Raw genomic sequence first — 26770 nt, 5'->3', positions numbered from 1 at the left:
GGTGCAGATTCTACCGAGTTCAGAGCTGAGGGCCTTTTCAACCTGCAGTTTGTTCCTGTCCGAGACTAGCAGTGCCGAGTCATCTGCGAACAGGAACAAGTTGCAGTCACAAGCTGAATCAGATACTTGTTTACAGCCAGGCCCTGCTCATAGAACATTTCATGGTAGTGGTTCAATGCCTTGCTCAAGGGCACTTCAGCGGTGGTAATTTTAACGTGCTGGTCCGGGGATACGAACTGGCTACCTTCCGGTATCAAGACCGCTCCGCAAACCGTTCGGCCACCGCTGCCAAAGTCAGTGCCACTGCTCGCCTCTAAATGTTCAACAAGTTACTATTAATGCTAATAGTGGGTTCTCTCACTGCACTGTATAATACAGTCTGCTGTATACAATTTAAATTACCTTTCATGTACCCCTTAATTGTTTGTGAATGATGTGCTTCTGAATAAGATTTTAATCTATGTATCACATGGCAAAATGCACAGCAGGTTAGAATGGTTGGCCCCATGGTTATGGAAAATTTGGACGTATGACCTGACGATGTTATAGTTACATCAAAACGTTGTCTCTTTTATACTTGCACCCTGCCAAATAAAGGTGTTAACTGTCCGAGTCCGCTCCAGTGCCGTTCCTTCTACTATGGAAAAGTTTAATCTGCTAAACAAATGTATATTATATAAAAAGTTTAATCTGCAACAATGTTACACTAATATAGAGGGGATCTCTAGTTGAGGGGCCAGGGTATGCTCTTATGATTTAGCTAGGGCGCCCAAGCTGGCGACCTTTGGGGTCACCACACCACAGTGGCCAAATCCATGACAACCTATATAAGACAACATTTTCTAAATTTCATTATGCTTTATTCAGTTTCATATGTGACTTGTCAAACTAGAGGGTTTTCCATTCCAAGCATTAGTTTTGCACAAAAACACACACACAAATTTGGCCATAGCCATCTACTACCTATAGTAGTAGTACAGTAGTAGTAGTACAGTACTTAATTTCTCTCAGCTAAGAGAGCCTGAAATACGTTGAAGACCACATTATAAGGAAATAATGTCTTTAGATTAAAGATAATAATACTCAAATATAATTCACACAAAAATGAAATAATGTATGCTATTTAGAATGATAAAGAAATGTTTATTATAATATTTCATCAATTGTTTTTCGGCTTAACCACTTGAACCACAACGCCCACTATTTTGGAGAGAACATTCGACAGAAATAGCAGATCTACATGCTCACAAATTATGCATCACAAGGCATTGTGAGCTTAATTGTAGGTCTGCTATTTCTGGCAAAGAGATTTGGGTAGGAGGAAACAAGATCAGAACTAGTACAGTTGCAACTCGAAGAATAGAGGGTTCATCCATTTGTCTGTTTTAAGTGCCGGCTGCACCAGATAAATCTTTATTACCAACTCTAAGTCAATGTTTGGACATCGGTTTCTGGAGCTCACATCAAAACTTCAACCTGAGTGTCGGCAACCAGTATCAAGGTTCAAGGTTGTGCTTTATTGTTACATCTTGTGTACAGGTACATAAGAGTAAAACTTATTTTTGTTTGGCTTCCTTCAGACAATGCAGCAGCAAAAATATAATACGACATCAAAACAGCAAAACACAGTATAGTGCCACAAATATATATTTGGGCGCTGCTACACCACCAGAACAGAACACAGTGGTCACTGAGTAGACACGAAGACGCCACAAATAAACTCACTGGCAGTAGCAAGGACAAAGCTCAACTGTGAAGCTTATCCACCAACACACCGTACGCACGCAGACACATGCACAAAATCATCATCTTTGTACAAAACATCTCATTGTGATTTAAAAAGTGTTTTATGGGTACAAGTATTAAAAATAAACCACTTGAACTCAAATGAATTTGATTCAGTGTTTACTAATACAAAGATATTCATATTAAATTATTCAAAATGTATATCCCTTTTTCTGCAATACAAAATGTTTAGTCATAATATACAATACAAGATAATACTGTGTGTGGATTAATAAAGACATTTTCCCTTGTTAATTACAGTTAGTATGACTGTAAATATACTGTAGGGAAAAAATGGTAGAACCTTATGGACTGAAAATACTCAAGTATTTCTCTCTTCATTTTGACTGTACAGTACATACACAGCAACACAGATTAAGGTAACGTTAGAAACATCAAACAATACAGTACGTTTTATGCATTTAGCCGTTTTCAATGGAATGTCAATGCACTGGGCTACTTCAAAAAGGCACATTATGCAGCATTAGTTGGTATACCATAGTACTTTCTTTCCCTAATTCCCTCATTTCACTTTCAATAGTTGCTACACATTCTGATATTTGTTGTACCAACTGCCACAAACTGTGACTGAAATCGCACATCAGAGGCCTTGTGCCTGGAATTATTTGCACAGCACATGTTAAATGCAAATCAACCATTTAAGTGTGACAAATAGAGCTGTGTTTTAGTCAAAGCAGGGGTAGACAGCTGAGAAGGATGAGTGCTTAAAGGGATTCATTCAAATATGAAACACATTTAACCACTTCAGCCCCAGCACTCCTATTCTGGGGGGGGGGGGGATTATATGTACTGATGATATCAGGGATCTCCGTATATGGGCATTAAAGTGACAAGGACAGACAGATACAGATCTCCATATTATGTGCATAAAAGGGACACAGGCATGCAGACAGACGGGTATACTGTAACTGTGACAATGGGTATAACGGGCACCGTCCTTTTTTCGACAAAATAGCAGATCTACAAGGTTCAAATTTGCCAAAGAGATTTGGTGTAGATGAGACGGGGAAACGAGGACCAGACCCAGTAGAGACTAATGGGGGACTCTGGTCAATGAAATATCTGGTTTAAACTAGATATGAATCGGAAAATAGTTTTCACACTACTGTTATAAATACAGTATATCAGAATTGTTACTGGGATCAGTGGGATATCTGGAGTGTTAACAGCATGATGTTACTGGCCCATAACCATCAACAGGAGACATGGTATCATAACAAAGACAAGATATCAGTGTTTTTCTGTAAAAAGGCTGTGGTATTTCTGTGCGATGGCGAGAGCATGAGAGTGAGGACGTGGCAACAGGGGGAGGCGAGGAGGCCCCAGACACAGTCCTGACACTTCACTCATCAGCTGCTTGTTGACGCCTACATCAAATCCTATGGGCAACAAACATGGGCAACAAACACTTGGGTTACTTAGGTTGAGCAAAAAGTTAAATCAAATGGTAAACAAAATGCAGTAGCATTACCCTAGTACCTGGTAGCCCTGTGTAAAAATGTATACATAATATGTACAGAATATCCATAATATGTACAGAATATGCATATATATCGTGGCTGTCGGGTAGAAACCTCCATATTCTAACTTTTTGTGCATGTTTTGTTTGAGGGGCGCTAGGCCCTCTTATGCACAGCTTTGTGTGTAGGTGTGATTGTAGCACGGAATGTGATGATTTGATTGGCTGATGTATGACTATGTATGATGATAAGAGCGTTTTAGACATGAGGTTTCCACCCGACAGAGACAATAGATTGTCTGTAGATATCTGTAAAGGGTATGTTTGGGCAAAACATTTGCAGTACATGAACTACAGAAATTGCCTTAATGTCCTGCTAAGTTAAGTACAGAGACAACTAGGCTAGACTCTTTTGATTAAGATTTATTTTGGTAGGAAACATCAGGACACTTGAAACCCTCACCTTGGTCCTTGGCATAGGTGATTAGCTCTTGTACTTTGAACTGCAATGGGAAATTAGATAATTAGACAACAACAGCAAACAAACCAGTGGACACATATACCCAGGTAACTTGACACCTACTGTAAATACAGCACAGAACCTGTACGTGCAGTACCTGTATCGCCCTGGCTTGGGAGAGGTCACCTTTCTCAAATGCCGATATAAGCTGGTTAACTGGCCCACCAATATAGTTGTATGTGCTGAGGGCAGAGAGATGCATATTTGACAATTCGAATAACCTGTGCATTTAACTGAAAGTATAGGGAATACGATACAGGATGTGAAAGAGACAGTATACCGACCTGCCAACTGCTCCATTGGCTCCCATAGGCAGAGCTCCTAGCAATTGCTGTGACAATATTGACACAAAAAAGTTTTATCGTAAATGAACTCCCTACTTGATCATACTACAGCGTCACTCAAAAGTAGCAGATCTGCCAGCTTGTTTTCAGCTACTTTTGAAAAAGTAGCAGTTTGACATTAATGAGTTTTGCACCCGAACTATGCAAGATAAATGTAAAAATTAGAAAAAACTAGAAACAAAATTTCAAATACATTTTACTGTGTGCCTGCAGCTCGCCAAGTCTTTGCAACCTTGTCCGCATCCGAAACGGTCGACAAATGACAGTGTTACCGTGTGGGGGTCCCTGGAACATCCAGACCCACAGGAACGCGCTCAGGGGGCGGCCCGGTTCAGGCAAGCCACCCGCGTCCAAAACGGTCGAGAAATGACAGTTAAGTGTTTTCTCGTTTCTCCCCATTGACTTTCAATGGGGATTTTTGGTGTCGTTAATTGCAAATTACGTCGTCATGGTAATGCGTAACGGAAATATTTTGACAAGCACACTTGTCCCGGCCAAGCTGCACGTTTTTGCGGAGCTTAGGTAAACCGTGCGGCCAGAATTACGCGCCGAACTTTTGCGGAAGAAATATTATATATATGGATTAATTATGGCGGAATACGATATTATTATTACATTATAAGGATGTGGCCGAGAGACTGCTTAGAGAGAGAATACACAGCAAGATATTTTACTCTAAAGAAATACTGACAGAACAAGTTAAAATGGATATGAAAAAAGAAAATACTGACCTCATCCACACCATAGAGGAGTGACCAGTGGGGCTGACTGGAGCTGACACATAGGCCAAAGTCTACCAGGTCAGTTGAACTGAACTTTACACCCATGAAGGATGGGATTAGTTTCTCAATGCCCGCCAACACATCTTTGGCTTGTACTGGAGAGAGACAAAAATCACACCCGTGTGAACTGAGTGGTGCAACTCCCCTCTCCCCCTGCCTCTCTCCCCCCCCCCCCTCTCTCTCTCTCTCTCTCTCTCTCTCTGTAATTAGCAGGCAACAGTGGAACACTATCTCTCTCTCTCTGTTTCTGGCACAACAGCGCCACTTTTGCCCCTACTGGTACTCTAAACATAGTCACATAGTCCCGGTGTGGCTGCACTAATAACTTTGGGAAGGGCCCGTCTAGCGTTTGAATGGACATGTATCAGTCAAAAGGGAGACATCGAAGAGAAAGGACGGGTGGGGAGGATCAACATATGAACAGGTCAGCTCCATATGGAGATCTAAGGGTTTGAGGCTTGCTGGCCGGCTCCATATATGCAGATCTAGATGATGATCCAGTCTTCGCCATATCCAGGGTTTGATGAGGTCAGTGTCGTGATATATGGTGGCGTAACGTGTCACTTGGTGTGATGTCACAAGGCGTGACCATATATGGAGGCGTGATGTGACGAGGCGTGACGTTGACTATGTTGACTATACTGTTGATTGTCATTAAGTGCTATTCAATAAACAGAACTTAAAAAAATAAATAAAATAAACATGGCCCTGATCCAGAAAAGTTTGAGAACCACTTAAACCAAAAGCGATAGTACTCACAGGTTACGCCAGTAACAGCTGGAATGTGATAATAGTAAAAGGGCAGCGACGGGGCAGATGAAGCCACTTCCTGGAGGAACCTCCTCAAAGCATCTGAATTTGGGGTACAGTAGAATGAAAAGACAAAATGACCTTGATTAAATTAAGAACAAAGGGGGGTTCCACCGCAGCTCTAGCCAGGTTCAGGCTGGTCCAGTGCATCTCATGATGTTTCCACGGGACGGAGACAATATAGCAAAAAAAGAATCAAGGCAATGGAACACAGCTTAGACAGTTGGATCCATTTCTGTATTAACAGGATGCGAGAAAGATGTAACAGTGCCTTTATTCTTTTTGACCTTGAGGAAATTGTGAATGCAAAATATATTACAATACAGAGACGAAATGTTTTTATAATCATCATGGGGGCCCGCTCCCCCTCCCCATGGAGGGGAATCGTGGTGCAATGTTCCGATATGAACGGGAGGTACTAAGTCTAAGTAAGTGATCATCACATACCTGCAGTACTGGGTTTAAAGAAGGATGGGGCAATGACTGCTATGCCATCAGCCCCAACTTCTACTGCATGGCGAGCCTGTAAGAAACACAGGGAAAGAACAGTCAACCACAAACGCCAACAGAAATTTGTATTTCTGTTTGCCTTTTTGGCTTCAATTCAATTCAAGTCAATTAAAGTGTACTCGCAAAGGACCGACAGATCCGACCCAGAGCAAGCATTTTTACGACACTCAGAAATTCCACAGGGTAAATATTACAAAGAAATCACTGACACATTTTTTTTCTTTCCAAACAATTTACAAAATAGCGGAAATTGTTGTGTGTTGTTGTGTGTTGTTGTGAAGTGCCAGGTTCATGCAGTTAAAGCATAATAGATGAAGCGACTCACCAATTCTTGGGATTCTTTTAGACTCAGGCAGCCTACATGCACAACCACCTGGTCCATTCTGTACAGACATACCATACATACATGTAGAATAATTTAATGATTTTGGAGCCTTTGCTACTTGCATCTGCGTATGATACATACATACATAAATATGCGCGTCATCAAGTACATAATGTTCATATCACACACACACACACACACACACACACACACACACACACACACACACACACACACACACACACACACACACACACACACACACACACACACACACACACACACACACACACACACACACACACACACACACACAGTTCTAGCTGGGGAATGGCAACTTGTTCTTGGGTCCTCGAAAACATTGTAGCCTTTTCATTATTTTCTTACAATATGTTTTTACTGCTATCACCAGATTCACCAGAATTGTACTCTTGTACAAAATAAAACAATAAAGAAATAAAACACACACACAGGCATATCTCTGTGCAACCTTCACACATGTTCACTTACTTGCCCTTGGCTTTTTGACACCATTCCTCTGCTAGTGTCTTCCTCTCCTCGACACTGAGAGACATGCCTTCTCCAGTGGTGCCATTCACTTTGGAGAAGAAAGGAGGCAAACATGCACAGTGTTGTTGTAATATTGTAGTTATATAGACAAAACACAACCATCACATGCTGTATAGGAAAGGTTGGTTTAGCCTTGTTCAACCAAGCATACACCTATGTGCTCTCTCATTCTACTATCTAGTCATGTAAAAATTAATATTTTAGGTTAGACTAAGTGACTGTAGGCAGTGAAAAGCATGGAAAACTGAATTCTGCAAACTTACCAAATATACTCTTTACACCTTGTTTCTCAACCAAGTAGTCAATGTAAGGTTCAATCTCTGATAGGTTTATTTCACTGGGGTTTTTTGGCAGATGAGAGAGAACAAAGATATGTTACAAAGAGTAAGAGGAGAGGCAGACTGTAATATAACGAGAGGTGCCACGTAAAAATAGAAATAGTCCATAGAATACATGGGCTGACTTAAACAGTGTAAAGGTTAAGCATATGCCATATGCATACAACATACTCTGTACACTCTTATACCAAACCTTCAGGCAGTACTGGAGCAATAGACGACGGACAAGACATACCGGTAACAATGTTTCACAAAATGACTCACCCTTGTGGAGTGAGTGGGGTGAAGGTAGCTGCAACAAGCCCGGTCAGGCTTTTACCAGCAGTAGCCATGGCTGTGGGAAAGTCAGAGATTGAGAGTATTGATGATCTAATTGTATTGTATTGTATGTCTTTATATGTCTTGCTGAATTGAATACACAGGACCACAATGGGAATGGAAAGATGCCCTCAGGGCTTTTTGTGTTGTCCTATTAGCATTATTGTACAACTGTACCTTTTGCAAACTGTTAATAAAGTATTAATCAATCAAAAGAGATAGAGCTAGGATTTTGATTGTTTCACTAAATCTCAGCAAATATTACTATGATTGCTGCTTCTGTCTTTATTTTGAATTTTGACCACTGAGTTTTATATTGAGTTACATAGTTCTTGTAAAACTATGCAACCTCATTTAGTCATTATTACACTGAAGCTATACGACTCTACGAGTATAGTATCACTAGGGTGTCTGACTGTAACAACATATAACTCTATACTGTTTCTATAGAAAAGTATATGTTGCAGACTGTGTATGTTGTTAGAAAAGGTGAACAGTTGTAATTCTACTCTACCTGTACAACGCTTGAGGAAAGGGAGATGCTGGCTCACTCTGTCTCTGGCAGTACTTTGGTTGCCTTCAGCATTCAGGTTGGCTTGTTGACACTGGGCTGATCATATGACACTACCCCATGTCAAGTGACTACGCAATGCTGCATGGGAAATGTAGTGACAGATGAAAACTTAGAGCAGATAAAACGCCCCCCTCTGCAACATCAGTTGGAAAGGCGAACGCTTGTGAAGATCCATACACATATATAACCTGATAGACCTAATGTATGATGGATTATGAACTCAATAACGTCTTAGAATAGGTTAATTCTTTCGCGTGACGAACACAAATTGAAGAGATGGACAGGACAGGGGCGGGACTTTAACCAGGCGTTCCTGATTCACGTTAGTGTTGCCATGTCTGCTTATTATAAGCTACGTTGGGCTTGTTTTCCTGTAAAAGTTGCTTGTAAATATTGGTAGTTTGCAGGAATTTGAGCTTTTTTGGGCTTGTTTCTAAATTGTAAGTGCTTATTTGGGCTTGCTTCCTAATGTTATTTAAACCAGTACTTAATTTTCAAGTCAAATTAAGCCAAATTAATATATATTTGTCTGTGGAGAGCAGACCTGCCGGACCCCCATCATTTGAAAACATTTTGTGCCAGGGAATTGGACCCCCGGCCCCATACAAGACTTGTGTTGTTAAAATGTTTCAAAAATATTCCACATTTTGGGCATGTTTTCATTCAGACATATGAATATATATTTGTCTCCGGACCCTGGTCCAGTGCATTAGCAAGTGAGACTCGCTAACACACTAGACCAGGGCTAGCGGACTCCCATCTGAAAACATTTTATGCCAGGGAGTGGGACTGTGGGACCCCCCATACAAGAAGATCAAAATTATTCCACATTTTTGGGTGGCACGTTTTCATAGACCCTGGTTGCTTGTTTATCCCACAGTCGCAAACCTGGCAACACTGATTGACGTACACGACGCCAGCATCCGCTTTGATGCCCGAGGTGAAGTAAGTAGCATTTAGCTTTCATATAATGCTCCTGAGCGAGTCAGACAACAAGGTTGGCGACATCTGATATTACATCACAAACCCGGTCGACGGGACGACACTTTCAGCCTTGGAGGCAGGCACCGGGTGGGAACGGATCCGGATGATCGCGACGTCCTCCTCCCCGCTCTGAATCACTGAATGTCTGCGTTGCCACCGGTGGTCCGAGTGGCTACTACTAGTACGACTGGCTAATTGGCTAAAGCTTTTTAACAAGTGCTGCTACGCCTGACTGACGAGAGACGAAGAGCTGTCAAAACGAGGAAATCTTTTCAAGCTGCCCCCCTGCTGTCCTGTGTGTGTGACTGTGTGTCAACTGGCTGCTCCAACAGAGACCCCCCCCCCCCCCCCGGTGTGACTTGTGTAGCTTCGGAAACCCAGACGTTTTTATTTCCAGGGACTTATTGTTGAGTAGATGAACTAGGTAAAGGCTTCGTTTGTTTGCTTGTTTCTTTATTCGGGAGCGTGTTTACAGACTTATTTTAGTTGCTGTTTTCTTACTTGTCTTGGTTTGAGGTTTCTACTGAACCCAACAAGGCACCAATCAATGTGTCTGAAATATTGGCAGACTAGCCAGAACCAATAAGGGTGTTTTTAGTATGTGAATAATACACTGACATGAAGAGAGTGTTACATATCGGTTCGTTGTACGTTTCTTCTTTAGAGGGCTTTTGCCTTGATAAGAGGAGTTGTTTGCCGAATGACAACGTGTCACACGGCTAGATTACACCACAGGTCCGGGTGACAGGTTGGAAAATAAACAGGTGTGACAGGTGAACTGGAACATAACATGGCACTACGCATGCGTGTTGCGTGGCACATCTCTAGGGGTATGGTGCTACTGAATGGACTCATATCACTGGTTGAAAGTTTAACATTCCTGCAAACTGTGAAACTGGACAATTGAACCAAGGTGCATTCTCTCATTCTGCTGGATACAGTCTCTCCCTCTCTCTGACACACAATTACCACAAATCTCTTTAGATTTGCTGTCTTATCATTTTGTGGAGACTGAGCAAGTGAATCACACATGAAGTCCTAAGTGTCAAACTATACGCTAAAGAAGGATGCCTGTATTTTGGACAATGTAAACAGAGGTTTGATTTTTGTTGTTTTGTTGGCACGGGTGAGAATGAAGAGTAACTGGGCCAGTCTAGAGAAGGAACTGGGTTGTGGTTTTGCACCTGTGTCTTTAGTCAAAATATGTCTTAAACATGATCTCTGTAGTAGTATAAACACCGTATGAGGTAAGCGCCGTAGACTCATGTCTGTTGGCTGTTTTTCAATTTGGTAGTGTTGGGTGTGTGTTGGTGAAGTGGGGATGTCTAGGTCGTTGGCTTGTTGACTGACTGTGAGCCAGGCTGTTGTTTTTGCACACATCACTGGGATCTGGCCAACCTGCAACAATCATGTCACCTATACTGTGGCTGTTGCTGCTGGGCCTGTTATGCAGCCAAGGACAGGCTATGCCTCGGGATGAGAGGCACAGGTTGAGGTGAGTGGAGAGAAAACGGCACATGATACTTAATGTATGGCGGTCTCCTGGACTTAGCCAAAGAGAAATATTACTCTTGGTGACACTGATCTGTTCCTCTGTTCTATCGTCCCAAAAGGAACCAAGTGGTTGAGATGTTCGATCATGCTTATCAGAATTATATGGTAAGTGTCTATTTTTGAAATGCCTCTTGCTCTTTACATCCCTGCTGTGTTGTTAATGCAGCAGTGGGCCCTTCCAGCAACCCCACAAAGTAAAATACTGAGTGTTCATTTATCTCACAAGGACCCTTCCCGGTCCATTTCTACACATCATTTTTAAGCTAAGATATTGGGACTATTATTGCTATTTTTGTTGTGATGCATTAAAATGAATCACGATGTTGGTTTGAAAACTTAATGTGCCGTTTCTGCAATCTATTGGAGCATGTATCTCTGCTGTAATGTTGATTTAACCGAAGTCCACTTCATTGAACGGAGTCCCCCAGGGGTCTATACTTGGTCCGCTCCTTTTTCCCTCTACAGGACCCGTTGTGAGCTTGTAGATATGCTATAATGTTCGGTGAAGAGATTTACAACATTGCAACATGTTGTGAGCTTGTAGATCAGCTATTTTCTCAGTGAGATAAGCAAAGTGTGAGAAATCTTTCTATGTGTTTGTTACCCAGGACCATGCATACCCAGCAGATGAGCTTATGCCTCTAACGTGCAGAGGAAGAGTACGTGGGCTTGAACCCAGTCGAGGAGATGTAGATGATGCACTGGGCAAGTGAGTGGCCACCTGGTTTCCTTATATGAGGACAAAGTAGTATCAACTCAGATTCTGTACCACATTCATTTTCAGCTCATATGAATACCTTTTTGGAGGTGGCCATTACAAGTTCTCCTCTTCTATATGGAGAAAGATGGCTTTCCACATAATAGTGATTGATTCTCTTTCTGTGTTTTAGGTTCTCTCTCACACTCATAGACACTCTGGATACTCTAGTGGTGAGTAGTTTGTTTGCTTTACAGTCATCTGATCTATTGTAGTTAATGACTACTACTAGTGGAGGTGAATTCAATGTTTCCTGACATTCTATGTTCACAAGCACTTTCTTACACATCTTGCAGGCCTTTGAATACTGTCATGAGTAAGTAGTCATGATTCATTAAAATGTTGTATCCTATGGCTCTTGTTTGTCATTCACAGCTGTTGAACAAAACGACAGAGTTTGAAGCTGCCGTGAGGCTGGTCCTGACGGATGTGAGGCTGGACAATGACATTGTGGTGTCAGTCTTTGAAACCAACATCCGGGTGCTGGGGTGAGAATAGAAATGTTTACCTGCAAACAAAGATGGTTAAGAATAGAAACCCTGAAGGGTTTCACATGAACTCAAATAGAACAATAATGAGGAAAGGGACTGTGATCACTCGGCTATGAAATCTCGGTGGTGTCCCACTAGCTTAAGCAGCTGTTCAATGTGTGTGTGCACTCAGAGGGCTGCTGGGAGGACACTCCATGGCTGTGATGCTCAAGGAGGGAGGGCAGCACATGCTGTGGTACCAGGATGAGCTCCTGCACATGGCCAAAGACCTGGGCCACCGGCTGCTGCCTGCCTTCAACACCAGCAGTGGCCTGCCTTACCCCAGGGTGAGAGAGCACAACACACGTCTACACACTGTATCGTCGCTGTCAGGGCAAAAACCTCCTACTAAAAGTATCAAGAGCTTGTAGATCTGCTATCTCCAAGCTCGAAGCGTAGCACGAAGCGCCACGCTTCGAGCTCGTCGATCTGCTACTTTTGATACTTGAATTTGAATCCTGAAAAGTAACTGTTTTGGATGTGAATTTTCCACCCGACAGAGACGATATGTGTCTATGCATCCCATTCGTAAGGATTTATTACTGACTATGCTTCTCATTAGTGTGCTATATAAAGTTTACACTAGTCGTCACTAGACCATGTGTACATGATTATCTACAAAGGTCATTTGTAGATAATCATGTAGACATGGTCTAGTGTTGAACCAGGATGTACAGATAAACACACACACACACACACACATACAGTATGCAGCCAGCACTCTGTGTGACACACATTTGCACTAGACAATCAGAAAAGACATGCACATTTGACAAGAAGGAGGGCCACAGCGAAGGCAAATGTCACTTTCAGATAATGACAGCATCATTCTATTTTCTGCTCTGCAGAAAGTGCTCTGCACACAGATGTCAGTTTTTAGAGGCAGCGCCTTTTCATGGTTTACTAGTTTTAACACCGAGTCTGAAAGTACATTCAAATCTGGTTATTGTTCTTCTCAATAGGTGAATTTGAGACATGGTGTCAGGGGTCCGGAAAGCAGGACAGGCACCGAAACTGACACCTGTACTGCTTGTGCAGGGACCATGATTTTGGAGTTTGCGGCTTTAAGTCGTTATACTGGGGATCCTGTGTTTGAGGTAAAACAACCCTTTCTATTATGAGATTATCCATTTGATCGCACTCTTAAATTAAGCATTTTTTTTATATATATATATACACATATATTTTTATTAGGGAATTCTAGTCTATGCCAATATTTCTTCTAAAATATCATCACAAACTTTCGAAGTTTTCGCATTGGTCATGAAAAGTAAGTTGAACTGCATTGGTTGTTAAAAGGTATACAACTGGCATTTTCAATGGTTATGACTCGGTGCTTTACAACAGCTGTGCACTTTATTTTTCACTCACTGTCAGATTTCCCATTGGCACAACTTGGCAGCAAACTGCAGTATTAGTGCCTCCTGGCTGGTGGTGGCCAGTGAGGGAGAGATTATGGTGTCTTACTCTATGTATTGATCAGTTGATTGATGATGTGCACACACACACACACACACACACACACACACACACACAAACTCATACATCTACAGACCCACGCCCGCAGAGCCTTGGATTTCCTGTGGGAGAAGAGACAGAGGAACAGCAACCTGGTGGGGACCACCATAAACATCCACTCTGGAGAGTGGGTCCGCAGGGGTGAGAGGCAGCAAAGAGAGAGAGTGGGCACATATTTGCACGAAGAAGCGGCAAGAAAGCGCAGAGCAGGCGTCTCTTCCAGGTTTTTAGACAGCTGGTGAAAGGAAATGAAGCTCGCGCACGGCTTCAACTTGTAGCGTCGGCAAAGAGTTTCAGTTTTTTGGCCGACGCTTGTCGGTTGAAGTTGAAGCGTCATTTCCATCCACCAGCTGTCTAAAAACCCTGAAGAGACTCCTTGACTAGGCGTTTCTTGACGCAACAGTGTAGTTGTACCAGGGCCGGCTCCAGGATGAAATGACTAAGGGGGCATGGAATTTTTGAGGGGGCACACGAAGTGTTATTTTTTATTTTATACAGCTATTTTGTTGTTTAATTTGGATTTGTGGTCTCCTCTTCAATGCAAGAACGAATGTTACCTTGAATTGCAGTTGTAGACTGTAGACACCAGTTTGAATAGCCTACTAATGAAATAGTGTGCCTATAGCACTCATTGGCAGGTCTATTAGGTTAATGTGTGACATTCATCATTATCACCTCAAGAAAGACAATAGCAACACATTCCTTCACATCAGACATTCCAAAAGAGAAAAATGGGAATTATAAAAAATAAAAATAAAAACACACTTTTCATATGAGAGGAAGGATGTTGGGTTGAGGGGGAAAATACCCCTTTTAACCCCCCGTGGTGCCGGGCCTGAGTTGTACCCAGAGAGCTGAACAGTGTTGCCACGTTTGCTTATTATAAGTGACTTTGGGCTTGGTTTTCTGTAAAGCTGCTTGTAAATATTGGTTGTTGCAGGTTGGAGGTTTTTAGGCTTGTTTGTAAAATGTAGTTGCTTATTTGGGCTTGTTTCCTAATGTGTTTAAAGGGCCTTGCAAACGTGAAGCGAGGAACGCATTCGCAGGTCTGTTGAACACAGGTCTGTTGAAGAGGGGCGCAACAACGCAAGCGTAAAAAAACGCGTAACGAGCACGCGCGCAACAAATTCACAGGACCGCGCTCACGTAAATACGCTTGCGTTGTCGCACCGCGACTTCTCTGAGCAAAAACGCAGGCGTGTTTTATCGCTGCCCGTTTGCAAGGCCATTTTAGCTTCGGTTCTCAAATCTGGCAACACTTGGGCTGAAGGGAAAGTGGGAGCTTAAGAACACAAGCATGCATGTGGGGAAAGTGGAATTATAAAAAGAGCTGACAATGTATTTTTCTTTAGAGACGTACGTACGTACGTACGTATATGGGGCGACTGAGGGGAGATTAGTCAAAGTGTTAGTGTTTGGTTTGTCACGCTACATGGTGTTCTGTGTTTACGCCTTTCCAGACAGCGGAGTGGGAGCAGGAATCGACTCGTATTATGAATACCTGCTGAAAGCCTACGTGCTCCTTGGAGATGACCTGTTTCTGCAGCGCTTTAACATTGTGAGATAACACATACACGCACATACACATATACCTACACACATATACCCCTACACAGACAGGGTAACCAGATCCTCGCTTTCTGGATAATAGGATTCTGTTATGATACAAGACAGGACTATTCCATTAGGTTAGTAGTGAACATTCTTGGCTTAACCCTTTTGCTTACCGCATGCCTTTCAGTTTTGATATTATCCTGGATTGGATTTGATCAGACAGAGACTTTGTTCTCAAACGTTTTTTGTTTTACATTCACAAGATCAGTTCATGACACCCCTGGCTTCCAATGTCCCCTTTTGTTCTGCTCTGCGCTGTTTGTAGGTCACCAAGCATCATTCACTCTTTTTTTTTTTTGATTTTGTAATATGTTTTCCACTGTGGCCAGTGGACCATAAAGTAGAGGTCCTGCCCTGTTGATCAGTGTTAAATTATCCATTTGTAACAGAGTTTACAAACTCAGAGTTTTATGAACACTCACAGCTTATCCATTCACTTTGTATATTCCTTACAGCACTATGCATCTATAATGAAGTACATAAGCCAACCCCCTCTACTGCTAGATGTCCATATCCACAAACCTCTGCTTCCTGCTCGCACCTGGATGGACTCTCTACTGGCCTTCTTCCCAGGACTTCAGGTCAGACGCACGCACAAACACAAAAACACGTGCTACACTTGGGTATTAACGTCACACCTTCGGGGATAATTATACTCTTAATGGCACTCGCTTGTGGCTCCAACTGCTATAGTGCTCTTGTGTCTTTACCACATAATTGCATCATCCTGGTTTTGAAACATCTCAAATGGTGTCGCATGTCTCTATATTTTACTTTGTGTCCTGTATCTCCTCTCTGTAAATAAGTGGAAATAATCTTTTTGAAATTGTCCATATGCCCATAAATGACACAATGCAGGTGTTGAAAGGAGATATTCGTCCCGCCATTGAAACCCATGAGATGTTGTACCAAGTTACAAAGAAGCACAACTTCCTCCCTGAGGTAATCTGTCTCTCTTTCTCTGAATACTCACTTACCATCTGTTTTATTCTGCCCCAGGATCTAACATTGCCACAATGAATGAGTTGCTTCACTGAAATATGTGGTGGGGGGAAACACAAATAACTCCATATGGCTCATGTTGGCAACAAAAACGGTGGTGGAAGTTTGCTTTCATTTTATGCCTTCTGTGTTCTAACTCGCAATGGAGGCTTGATCCCCTCGTTTCCCTACCTCCCTTCCTCAGGCCTTCACAACTGATTTCAGGGTACACTGGGCTCAGCATCCCCTGAGGCCTGAGTTTGCAGAGAGCACCTATTTCCTTTATAAGGTAATTTATCAAGGATGTGTGACATAATGCAGAGGTTCCAATGCTGCATTATACTTTGTTAATCCAAATACAGTATGTCCACAGTACACTAAAATATTGATGGCATTGAAAAAATCCCATCTGATACACATGTGACCCCACAAATCAATGCTTTACAGTTTACACACAGCCTTTCATGAATCGCACGACTGTCTTTATTTAAAAGATCTATACTAAAATATAGTTGGATATTTACGAAGAGCCTTGTGAATGAGGCCCATTGTTCAAAAGCAAAATCTCTGTGTACACCATAGCTGACTTTGTGGGGTGGAAGATGTTTCTCTGTCACACCAAATTAAAAACAACTGAGACAGTATCAGCTATTAAGCAGGGGCAAGCACAAAGATTACTAACTGCCATTCCATTAAACTTTCATGAAATAGATTTTTGCTATAAGCTTGGAGGTACTGTATACTGTTTCATATGAGGAACGGAGAACATGAAAACGCTCAGAAAAACTATGAATATGATGATTACATAGCTGTGTAGACTATTGTGTAATGCTACTAGTTCTGCTAACTGAGAGGACATCTAGCAAAGCTATCCTTCAGTGGATCGTGTTTTGTCTGTGATGGTGATGCCTAACCCAAACAGAAGTTTTTATTCATTCCAATATTCAATTCCAAAAACAATTATTAAATCGCTAATCGAAATTATTTTGTGACAATTAATCATCAACTGAATTTGTAAACGTGACAGCCCTACCTGTCTGTCTTTCTCACACAAGGCCACAGGAGACCATTACTACCTGGAAGCAGGGCGCACAGTTCTGGACAACCTCAATCGCTTCGCCCGTGTCCCTTGTGGCTTCGCTGCCATGAAGGACGTGCGCACCGGCAGCCACGAGGATCGGTGAGAACACTGAGGCTAATTTATACATTGTCAAATAACTGTCATGAGTGACCAATAACTTACATTTTTTATTTTCAACTGAGAAAACTGTTGATGCGGTCATTAAGACTGTATACAGTATATTAGCCTTGGGGGATGATGCTGCTCAAAGACTGCTGACATTCAACTGCAAACATCACTGTATACACTTGGTGTATGATACTATTTGGCAAGTGCTGTTGTTGTTACATCCTGCCACCCTAATAGACAGCGCAACACCCCATCCTTTGTCCGCCTTCTCCTACCAAACCACACCGTTTGCACACATCTCACCATACACAACACCAACAGCATGCCTGTCCAGACATCAACCACTACTTTGCATCCATGCAACTGTCATATTTACAGTACAATACCCATTTTTATGAAATAACACATTCTTGCGCAAGACCACCAGCCTACGTCAAAATCGTCACCACTTTGCCGAGTTACGCCAACTCCGTTCACTTCATGGGGCCAGTCCAATGGTACGGCCTTCACAGTGACACACGCGTTATTTCCGACCCTCGATGTCCAATCTCGCTACCTCTGCTCTAACCCAGCTCATCTTACCTCCGCCCCCTCCCCCTCTGGCTGCTGTGCCGGCCAGGCGACCACACCACCAAGTCGTGTTGACTATACTAATAAGGACCCATGACAGCCACCGCCAGCAACAACACGCCGGCAACAACCCGACACACACATCTCTTGCCTATCGCACGGCAAACGCCACACAACTACACTACGCTTGGTGAACGCAGCTAAAGCAGCTGCGTTCTTCACAGTAGGCCTACACCGTGGAGGATTTTTGTTTCGCATCGCGGACTTCAGGTGTGTGTGTGTGTGTGTGTGTGTGTGTGTGTGTGTGTGTGTGTGTGTGTGTGTGTGTGTGTGTGTGTGTGTGTGTGTGTGTGTGTGTGTGTGTGTGTGTGCGTGTGTGTGTGCGTGTGTGCGTGTGTGCGTGCGTGCGCGCGCGCGCAAGTGCAACAACACATAATAATTAATAACCCATCCGTTTCTACACAATACTGGGTATAAACATGAAGTGGAGTCTGTCAACTCCCGCAATTTTCTTCTCCCCATATTGCGCTGCTACCTAACTCTAGGATGAGCCGCCCAAAGGGCGGCGAAATTCTAGTTATTATTATTTTGGAGGCGGGGTGGGTTGAGATGGTGGATTAATAAAAAGAAGATGAGGTGGAAAGACTCCCATTATGAAACGTATTTGTGATTAACATTTCGAGCCACCAAACACTTCCCCAGACTGAGGAAGAGCCTGGTTGCTTGAAATGTTAATCACAAATACAGTCTGCAACTGGGAGTTATGTGTTGAATGCAGATTTATTTTATTCAGCACCTGACCCGCTAGTAGGTATGGGACAGGTGTGTCTTTTGCACTTTTTCTCCAGTTGGAAAAAGCCTGACATGAAGTTATCATTGAATTGAATACTAAATATATAATGTAGCCTAGCTTTATTGGCTGTGTGCTGTCCATAGTGCCTGACTGGCCCTCTCTTCTCAGCATGGACTCCTTCTTCTTGGCTGAGATGTTTAAATACTTGTTCCTGCTGTTTGCTGATCCCGAGGACCTCCCGTTTGATGTGGAGGACTACATCTTCACCACAGAGGCTCACCTCTTACCCCTATCTATCTCCATGTTACCTCACGCTCCACCTGTCCCCAACAATAACACAACGGTAACCACAGTGATTTCACCAGAGCTACAGACACGCACGCACACCTTTTTACGCATTTAACATCTTTATTTGCGTTCACATTTAACAAGAAATACATGAACACGGACAATAATAGATGCACAAACTTGGGAAAGTGTTTTAGGATACAGCTTACAGATACAGTAAGCATTGTCTCCTCCATGTGTGGCAACTGAACAGAATTTAGCCAATGCCTTAGCTCTTGGCATTCCTGCAATTCGCAGGCCTCTTACAACACTTCTTTTTTGAGGGGTGCCAGCCCCTCCTATACACAGGTTTAATGTTTGTCTTTAGTTCAATGTTTTGTAAACGAATTGACAATGAAGGGAAAATTTACGATATTGTCTCTTTATTGTTAATGGCGTTTAATGTTTGTGATTGCACCGTTTGTTTTACAACACTATTACATCACCTAATCAACATGAGATGGACTTTAATATATTAGCGGCCCTCACTTTTTTTCCTAAATTTCTATCTCACGATTTTGGGCTGACCAGGGGGAGGCAGTATAGAGACCAGGATTACTGCATGCTTTTTGCGAGGATACCTACCTAGGGGACACACAGAAAGGCCCCATAGGGTATAGTATGGGTGCTGATGATGCCGAGGAGAGGACCACGCCCCCAATGCCCACAGCGTCCGCGGCAGGAATCAAACCTGGAACCTTCTACCTGTGAGGCGACAGCACTACCGGCTGCGCCACCGTGCCGCCACAACTAATTTCTTTCTCATTTTAGTCAGAGGAGGAGATGGATGACTCTAACTTTGATTGGACCTGCCCTAACACCCGCCTCCTGTTCCCTGACCCCGCCTACCCCCGTAAACTGCGAGAGCCAATCCGTAACGCCGTTGACAAAAGCTGCCCTCGCCCTGCTCCTTATCGGTATGTCCACAAACCTTTCATGTCATTGCTGACAAATGTTTTCTTTTTTTTAAACGTGAAAACTTGAATCAACTTTAGGGGGCGCTCTTTACTAAATTACTGTACTCAAACATATGAATTAAGGTGATACTTTTGGCATAAAATAATTTAAATGAAAGCACAGTGAAAACATTTTTTTCCAAATGTGTTGTGTAGAGCTATTCCCGCTGTGTGGCATAAGGGTGTCGAAGCCTAGAGGCTATGGGCACCCCCACAAAAGTTTTCTTTGATTTAATTTCACATTTAGCTGTGTGATATGTTTCTTTCCTTTTTCTTAATGTTCTTTTTCAACTCTCTGTCCATCCTTCTCTCTTCCCATCCCTGCCTCCAGTGAGCCCGGTATGGGCCGTCCTCCCCTGAGGGCACAGGATTTCATGGCAAACAACCCTGAACATCTGGAGATGCTGAGAAGGATGGGAGTCAGCCTCATCCACCTGAAGGATGGCAGGGTGCAGCTGGTACAGCATGCCACACAGGTAAGCAAGTGGAAGTAGGAGAAATGGCAACACTTTCTAAAAGTAATTTATCTCTGTCCTACACAAATGTAATTGATTGAATGTCCTAAATATAACTTTTTTCACCTTTCCACCTTTTTTATTTTATTTTTTATATATGTTTATTAGGGAACATTGATTTACAGTATACACACACACATGCTTGTCATCCTTACATTGTGGCGTCCCTTTGTTTTTTTAAGGCAGACAAATTATAAATCACCTACATTCAATTCAACAATAAAGCACGTACGAAACAGGCTAGCAAATGCAGACAAACAATAGACAGAAAAAAAAAAAGAAAAAAAAAACCTTTCCACCTTTGTCTTCTTCTCACTGGGGTGCACGACCTCCAGGCAGTGAGTGCGGTAGCTGCAGAGGACGGCATGCGTTTCATGCAGGAGATGATGGAGCTTTCCAGCCAGCAGCAGAAGGAGCAGCTCCCACCCAGAGCCATTCAGATCGTGTCACACCCCTACTTTGGCAGAGTGGTACTGACTGCCGGCCCAGCGCAGTTTGGCACAGACCTGTCCAAAAGCACCACAGGGGTGAGTGTGGATTTTCCAGCTTTAGAAACTGCCAATTTTCAAACGTGTACCTAATTATGTCTGCATGTTTGTTTTTCCCTAAGCCGGTCATTGACATTACCTTCAGGCATTTTCTCCTTTTGAGTGAGAGAATCTACTTACTTCCCTCGAGTGTTCAACTTTATTCAGAAAGAGGCATGGATAAGATTTAGGAAATCTCAAATCCCTATTGGGATTTGGGATTGTAGGATTGTGGCCAGCAGGACAGCAAGAGGGATTAGCCTGCAGTACCACCCAGTATTAATTGTTGCGCCATTCATTTTAGACCGTAGTTTAATCACTATTCTCCACTTTCCTCCTGTGTGCAGGTACGAGGTTTTGTTACTGTGGCCGAGCCCTATAGCGGCTGTACTGAGCTGGCAAATGCTGAGTATGTCCAGGGCCGCATCGCCCTGCTTCAGAGGGGTCAGTGCATGTTCGCTGAGAAGGCTCGACACATCCAGAAAGCTGGCGCCATCGGAGGCATCGTCATTGGTGAGGACAAGCAACTAATCAGACGAGACACAGGATATCAACTCAGTGACTAGATTAGGCCCAGATAATTGAATTACCTTTAAGACGGCCGGTCGTCACGCTTCCTGCACGTTGCAATGATGACTGAATAAATACAGTAGAACTTGTATAAGCTGATTATAAATGATCGACCGTGAGACTGTGTACACCACTCTGATCTCAAGTCTTTTCTCTTCTCATCTCCCTCGACTATCTCCCTTCGCAGATGACAATGAGGGAAGCAGCAGCGACACAGCCCCCCTGTTTCAGATGGCCGGGGACGGACGAAACACAGAAGATGTCACTCTGCCTCTCCTCTTCCTCTTCCACAAGGAGGGCCACATCCTGTTTGAGGCTTTGAAGGACTACAAAGAGGTGGAGGTGTTAATGAGTGACAAGGCCAGGGACAGAGGTGCGGACAGCATTTGTGGTACATGTCTACAGCTTTTCAAGCATGGAATGCAGCTCAGTGTGCTTCACGAAACTAGATCACACACTAGATGTGCTTTTTTGTGATTGAAACGTATTTTCCTTGTTTGTCGCTCTCATAATCATCACTCCATAGAACCTCTCCTAATGCTTGTTTTAATAAGGAAAGTTTGACGTACAGGAATACAGAGTGATTATGACTCATACTGGTGGGCCCTCGTGTACAGTACGTAGCTGTACTGGAGGAGGGTAATGGAAAGTATTGTCTGAACCCCAAACCCACTCACCCCCCCCCCCCCCCCCTCCCCCCATCTCCCAGGTTCCTCTGTTCCCTGTGGTTGACTGTAACGGTGCCTCTCCTCTCTTTTTCCATTATTCCTTTTTCCTCCCCCCTCTTGGGATGAGCAGCAGCCATATTCAAAGGTAAACCTTTCCCAGGCACCTTGGGCGCCAGTAAGTATCCTCTGCTTTCTCTTCCCCCTTTTTGTCATGCTTTTCCCTGCCATTCTCCTTCTTATCACCTCTTTACAACCACTTTGCCCATAGTACTGAATGTCTGATGTCCCTCTCTCTCACTCCACCTTAACTCATTGTCCGCCACTAAAACCCCTGGGCACTGTCGGTTACCGCCACCATAGACTCATTCTATTTCACATGGAGAACAAGACCGTTTCCGGTCCCCCAAAAATAGTTGGCGATAATCAGCTAGAGCTAATGTAATGTGATCTATTTAAGAGTATTCAGATGCATTCATATTTTAACCGTTCGGTAACCGGGATTTACTATTGAGCCACTAACATCGGAGCGTTGTTCAATCCAGCTCAATCTGAACCGTAATTCCAAGAAAAACGGCTATACTATAGATCAGCGGCCCACAGCATTGTGTGCGGGTCGCCACCTTTGGGAGGGCAAAACACAGAGCTAACGGAATGTGATGTATGATAAGAGTGCCCCTCACTTTTTGAGGGGCACTAGCCCCTCCTATGCCCAGCTTTCCGGGTTTGTTGGAACACAAACATTGGCTTGTGATTGGCTGATCACCCCATAGCGATGATTTGATTGGCTGAGCAAAGTACATATTGAAGATAAAAGTGAAGACGCCAAAAGTGATTGACCGGAATGACGAATTGAATGATAAGAGTGCCCTCACTTCACAAGAGTGTGATTTTTCAATTCTGAAAAGCTATGGGCAAGAACAGACAGACATCTGAGGATGAGACTAATAGGGACTAAAGGGAATTACTGAGATCTATTTCACATCTACCAACCAGAGCTGAATTGAACATTGAAATGTGGATGAGGGCAATATCTACCTGGCCCAGCCGGGCCTTTAGCAGTTTCATCCCCGGTACAACTTATTTTGTGGTACAATTTTCTCTCTGTTCAGATTGGTTGAGCAAGAGTGCTTTAGTCAGTGGGAAACATGACTCACCCGCAGCACTGTGCTGTTACAGCTGACAGCATCTTGATTCTCTATTTCTGACTGGGGATGACTGCATAGAGGTGTGTGTGTGTGTGTGTGTGTGTGTGTGTGTGTGTGTGTGTGTGTGTGTGTGTGTGTGTGTGTGTGTGTGTGTGTGTGTGTGTGTGTGTGTGTGTGTGTGTGTGTGTGTGTGTGTGTGTGTGTGTGTGTGTGAGTGTGAGTGTGAGTGTGAGTGTGAGTGTGAGTGTGAGTGTGAGAGAGAGAGAGAGAGACAGAAGACATTATGTTAAAATAAAAACCTTTTAATGAGAGTCATCACTATTTGTATAGGTATATTTATTCAAATGTGCTGTGGTGTGATCAAAATGGAACAATTATTATATCCAAACCGGGCTTTTTAGATTGCTCAGAGTGCAAATCACTTTCTCTGCTGCTGAGTTGGGTTGTGAGCTCTCTGTTAATCATCACCATACACGTTTCAGCTTGACCTACATTTTCAATTTGAATCAATTGAAGTGACATTGTGTCACTCGTGCATTCAGTGCAGCGGCCCAAGTCCGGCAGCCAGGGGGTGTGGATTGGGAGATTTGGTATATAGTTTTTTTTTATTGGCCTAAAATATTGTCTATATACTGTACATGCATTCATGAATCCACTTGCTGACCGGCTGTCGGTATTGAGCAATTTGTTTATTATAGGGGTTTATGTGAAATGTCAAAATGTCATTATGCTTTGACGTGTCAAACTAGGGGGTTTTCATGATTCTGAATCCATTCCAAGCATTAGTTTTTCACAAAAAAACACTCCTTGGGCTAAAAACGGCCATAGCCGTCATCAACAATGTGATGAAGTCAGCGGTCAGTGGTTATGGCTTTATACATAAAGCATAATGAAAATTTGAAAATCTGGCCTTATATAGGATGTTAATGGTATGGTCACATATATCCCCCTATAAGAAAAATTGCTCAATACCGACAGCCGGTCAGCAAGTGGATTCATGAATGTATGTAATGTATATAAACAATACATAATACCAAATTTCCCACTTTAAGAAAAGAAGCCTGTTGGCTGCCAGACTAACCTGACACGGCCACAATGGCAGAGAAGAACGTAACTTTGATCTCACAAGGCCAGCTGCTGTGCAAGGTTTGAATTTGGAATCTTTGTTGACAGCCCTCTCAATCATAGCGTCTCTCTCTCTCCTCAGGTGGGGACTTACACGAAGAAGAGGACTGCATAACGCAAGACACCACTCCTGCCTCGTTCACAGCTATCGACCAATCCCAAATGAGCACAGTGGAACTGGACGAGGCAGCCCCTGAGGAAGCAAGCCCCTGTGAGGCGGACGTTGGTCCTATGGGCGAGGAAATCAGTCCGTCAGAGGTGGAAGCGAGCCCAACAGAGATGGAGCCCACTGTAGAGAGAGACTCTGATAAGGAGGAGAAGCCTGAAGGCGACACGGACTCGAGCAACCAATCGGTAGATGAGTTGCTGTCTGATTGGCGTGAGGACTTGGAGGCATTTAAACAGATGGAGAAGGATGAACTCTGACCGATGTCTGACAACTCTGCTCCTCTGCGATACCTCCCTCCCCCCACATCCCCCAGGAGAGTGTCATGATCCCAGTGTGGAAATGACTCGTGGGGATGTGCAGATGTCTCCGCCTATAATCAAATAAAAATTAACTGATGGGACACTTTTATGAGTGGGAAAATAGTTTTTGATCAAGCATGGCGTAAAATGAGGGATGGCTGTGACTCTTCTAGTGGCAGTCGGTGCCAAGGCAGCACAGATGTCATCTTTGAACTGTGAAGGACTCCTCTTTGCCCCTTTTGATGCTTGAGAGACCAAGGTTTCAACTTTATTCTGATTCATAACATACGATAGTAGTCAAACTCTATAACCTGGACCAGTCTGCATCATAACATATCTCTCTGGTCTTATTTTCAGTCTCTTCCTCTGACCATTTCTGACTTTATTTTGTTTGAAAATGGGAGATCATCTTTAATGCTGGTTGAACAATTCTTTGCTGATTTTTATTAATTATCTGACTGTTGGGTAGATTTTTTTTATATTGAACTGTGACGATCTAATTGGTGGTTGCAATGTTTACGGTTATCTTTAATCACTTGTATGGCTTTAATGTGAATGTGAGTGTGAGTGTGTTGATGGATGGGCAAGTGAAGTGCTGGTGGTTGGTCACATGCTCCAACCACCGCCAGGATCTTATCAAAAGTTAAAGTGCATCAAGCCAGCTATCCAGGAAGTCAAATAATGTGCTATTGTAAATATGTATTTGTAAAATAATGTTGCCCATATAGACAGAAATAATATAGAGCTGCTTTGCTCAGGTTCTGGTCAGTTTGAGTGATCAGATCTCCCCCAATACCAGTGAGACACCCGACACATGACCACATGGATGAGTCCTCTGCTCAACCGTCTGGACTATAAAACTGACAGTACCAGCAGAGGCCTCCGGGGGGAGGGGACAGAGTTTGATCTATGCTGCAAACTGCCTGACCAACTGGAAGGGGCAAATAAGTAAAACATATTAAAACCAATGAGTTAACAGTGAAATTTAATAAAAAATTAATAAGGAAATTGCTTTGTCTGCCTTTCATTTTACCTGTTTAGTGATTGAGGCTTTATTTCAATATGTAACTGAAATATAGTGAAAAGCAAAGGTGATTTATTATAAAGTTTGACATTGTTATAAAAATAAAGTACAATTAGTTTTGCTCTGTAAAATCACTCGTCGTACAGAATCTGAAAAATATCAGTGGTTTTCAACCCTTTTTACATCAAGGCCCATTATTTATTCAGCATTTGAGCCACGGACCACGATTTGATGAGATTTATAGCCTCTCAGACCCAAGACTAAAGAATATTTTGTTGTCATTGAATTCGTCTATAGCACCCGTACTATAGACGAATAACAGTTTATGTCAACACTAATTATCCATAATGTATAAATGATGGATAAGGGGTCAGGAGGTTCAACAAGGCCTTTTCGTGGAGGGGTCAGAATAAAATTTTGACTTAAAGTGTTATTCGTCTATAGTACTCTTCTACATTCTCTAATTGTGTAGACTTGTAAATTAAGTAATGAATGCTGATGTTTAACAATAATTTAACTCGAGAGTTAAAGATCTATAAGGGTCCATTTGGTTACCAACTCCTCCATCATTTAGCTGGGACCACCTCAAGGACCACTCA

General features: G+C 42.9%; 2 protein-coding genes across 6 annotated transcripts; one reads left to right on the top strand and one right to left on the bottom strand.

Moving 5' to 3' along the window:
- Positions 1 to 1292: 1292 nt before the first annotated feature.
- On the bottom strand, positions 1293 to 9506 carry npl (N-acetylneuraminate pyruvate lyase (dihydrodipicolinate synthase)). 2 transcript variants are annotated; one of them, XM_079505798.1, is made up of 13 exons: positions 9384 to 9506; positions 8297 to 8434; positions 7729 to 7798; positions 7390 to 7463; positions 7067 to 7154; positions 6557 to 6614; positions 6169 to 6244; positions 5671 to 5763; positions 4861 to 5006; positions 4070 to 4116; positions 3883 to 3967; positions 3729 to 3768; positions 1294 to 3185 (listed from the first exon to the last, which is right to left on the bottom strand). In XM_079505798.1, exons 3-13 carry the CDS (start codon positions 7794 to 7796, stop codon positions 3037 to 3039), a joined length of 924 nt encoding a protein of 307 aa, XP_079361924.1. In that variant the 5' UTR covers positions 7797 to 7798; positions 8297 to 8434; positions 9384 to 9506; the 3' UTR covers positions 1294 to 3036. The 2 variants fall into 2 exon arrangements, with proteins under 2 accessions (XP_079361925.1, XP_079361924.1); XM_079505799.1 differs by lacking the exon at positions 8297 to 8434 and having other exon boundaries at positions 1293 to 3185; positions 9384 to 9460.
- On the top strand, positions 9308 to 26149 carry edem3 (ER degradation enhancer, mannosidase alpha-like 3). Of its 4 annotated transcripts, none has more exons than XM_079505794.1 (22): positions 9308 to 9764; positions 10657 to 10835; positions 10954 to 10999; positions 11503 to 11603; positions 11785 to 11824; positions 12027 to 12139; positions 12315 to 12468; positions 13144 to 13278; positions 13735 to 13840; positions 15160 to 15257; positions 15769 to 15894; positions 16172 to 16255; positions 16500 to 16583; positions 17350 to 17474; positions 19015 to 19189; positions 19945 to 20090; positions 20461 to 20605; positions 20980 to 21171; positions 21519 to 21684; positions 21929 to 22132; positions 22540 to 22554; positions 24762 to 26149. In XM_079505794.1, exons 2-22 carry the CDS (start codon positions 10750 to 10752, stop codon positions 25103 to 25105), a joined length of 2685 nt encoding a protein of 894 aa, XP_079361920.1. In that variant the 5' UTR covers positions 9308 to 9764; positions 10657 to 10749; the 3' UTR covers positions 25106 to 26149. The 4 variants fall into 4 exon arrangements, with proteins under 4 accessions (XP_079361920.1, XP_079361919.1, XP_079361922.1 ...); XM_079505793.1 differs by having other exon boundaries at positions 9308 to 10437; XM_079505796.1 differs by lacking the exon at positions 22540 to 22554 and having other exon boundaries at positions 9308 to 10835; positions 21929 to 22114.
- Positions 26150 to 26770: the final 621 nt, after the last annotated feature.

Source organism: Electrona antarctica (genome assembly GCF_951216825.1).
Source record: "Electrona antarctica genome assembly, chromosome: 7".
Classification (NCBI taxonomy): Eukaryota; Metazoa; Chordata; class Actinopteri; order Myctophiformes; family Myctophidae; genus Electrona; species Electrona antarctica.
This window is presented reverse-complemented; position numbering and strand designations above follow the sequence as displayed.

Excerpts from the sequence above, each read along its gene's own strand:
- npl (XM_079505798.1), bottom strand. The coding sequence starts at position 7,796 with ATGGCTACTGCTGGTAAAAGCCTGACCGGGCTTGTTGCAGCTACCTTC. Across the intron at positions 7,155-7,389 it reads AGGTGTAAAGAGTATATTTG|TGAATGGCACCACTGGAGAA; the intron begins GTAAGTTTGCAG and ends TCTTCTCCAAAG. Across the intron at positions 5,007-5,670 it reads AGCTGTTACTGGCGTAACCT|TACAAGCCAAAGATGTGTTG; the intron begins GTGAGTACTATC and ends GTCTCTCTCCAG.
- edem3 (XM_079505794.1), top strand. The coding sequence starts at position 10,750 with ATGTCACCTATACTGTGGCTGTTGCTGCTGGGCCTGTTATGCAGCCAA. Across the intron at positions 16,256-16,499 it reads AGCACAACTTCCTCCCTGAG|GCCTTCACAACTGATTTCAG; the intron begins GTAATCTGTCTC and ends TCCCTTCCTCAG. Across the intron at positions 17,475-19,014 it reads ACCGGCAGCCACGAGGATCG|CATGGACTCCTTCTTCTTGG; the intron begins GTGAGAACACTG and ends CTCTCTTCTCAG.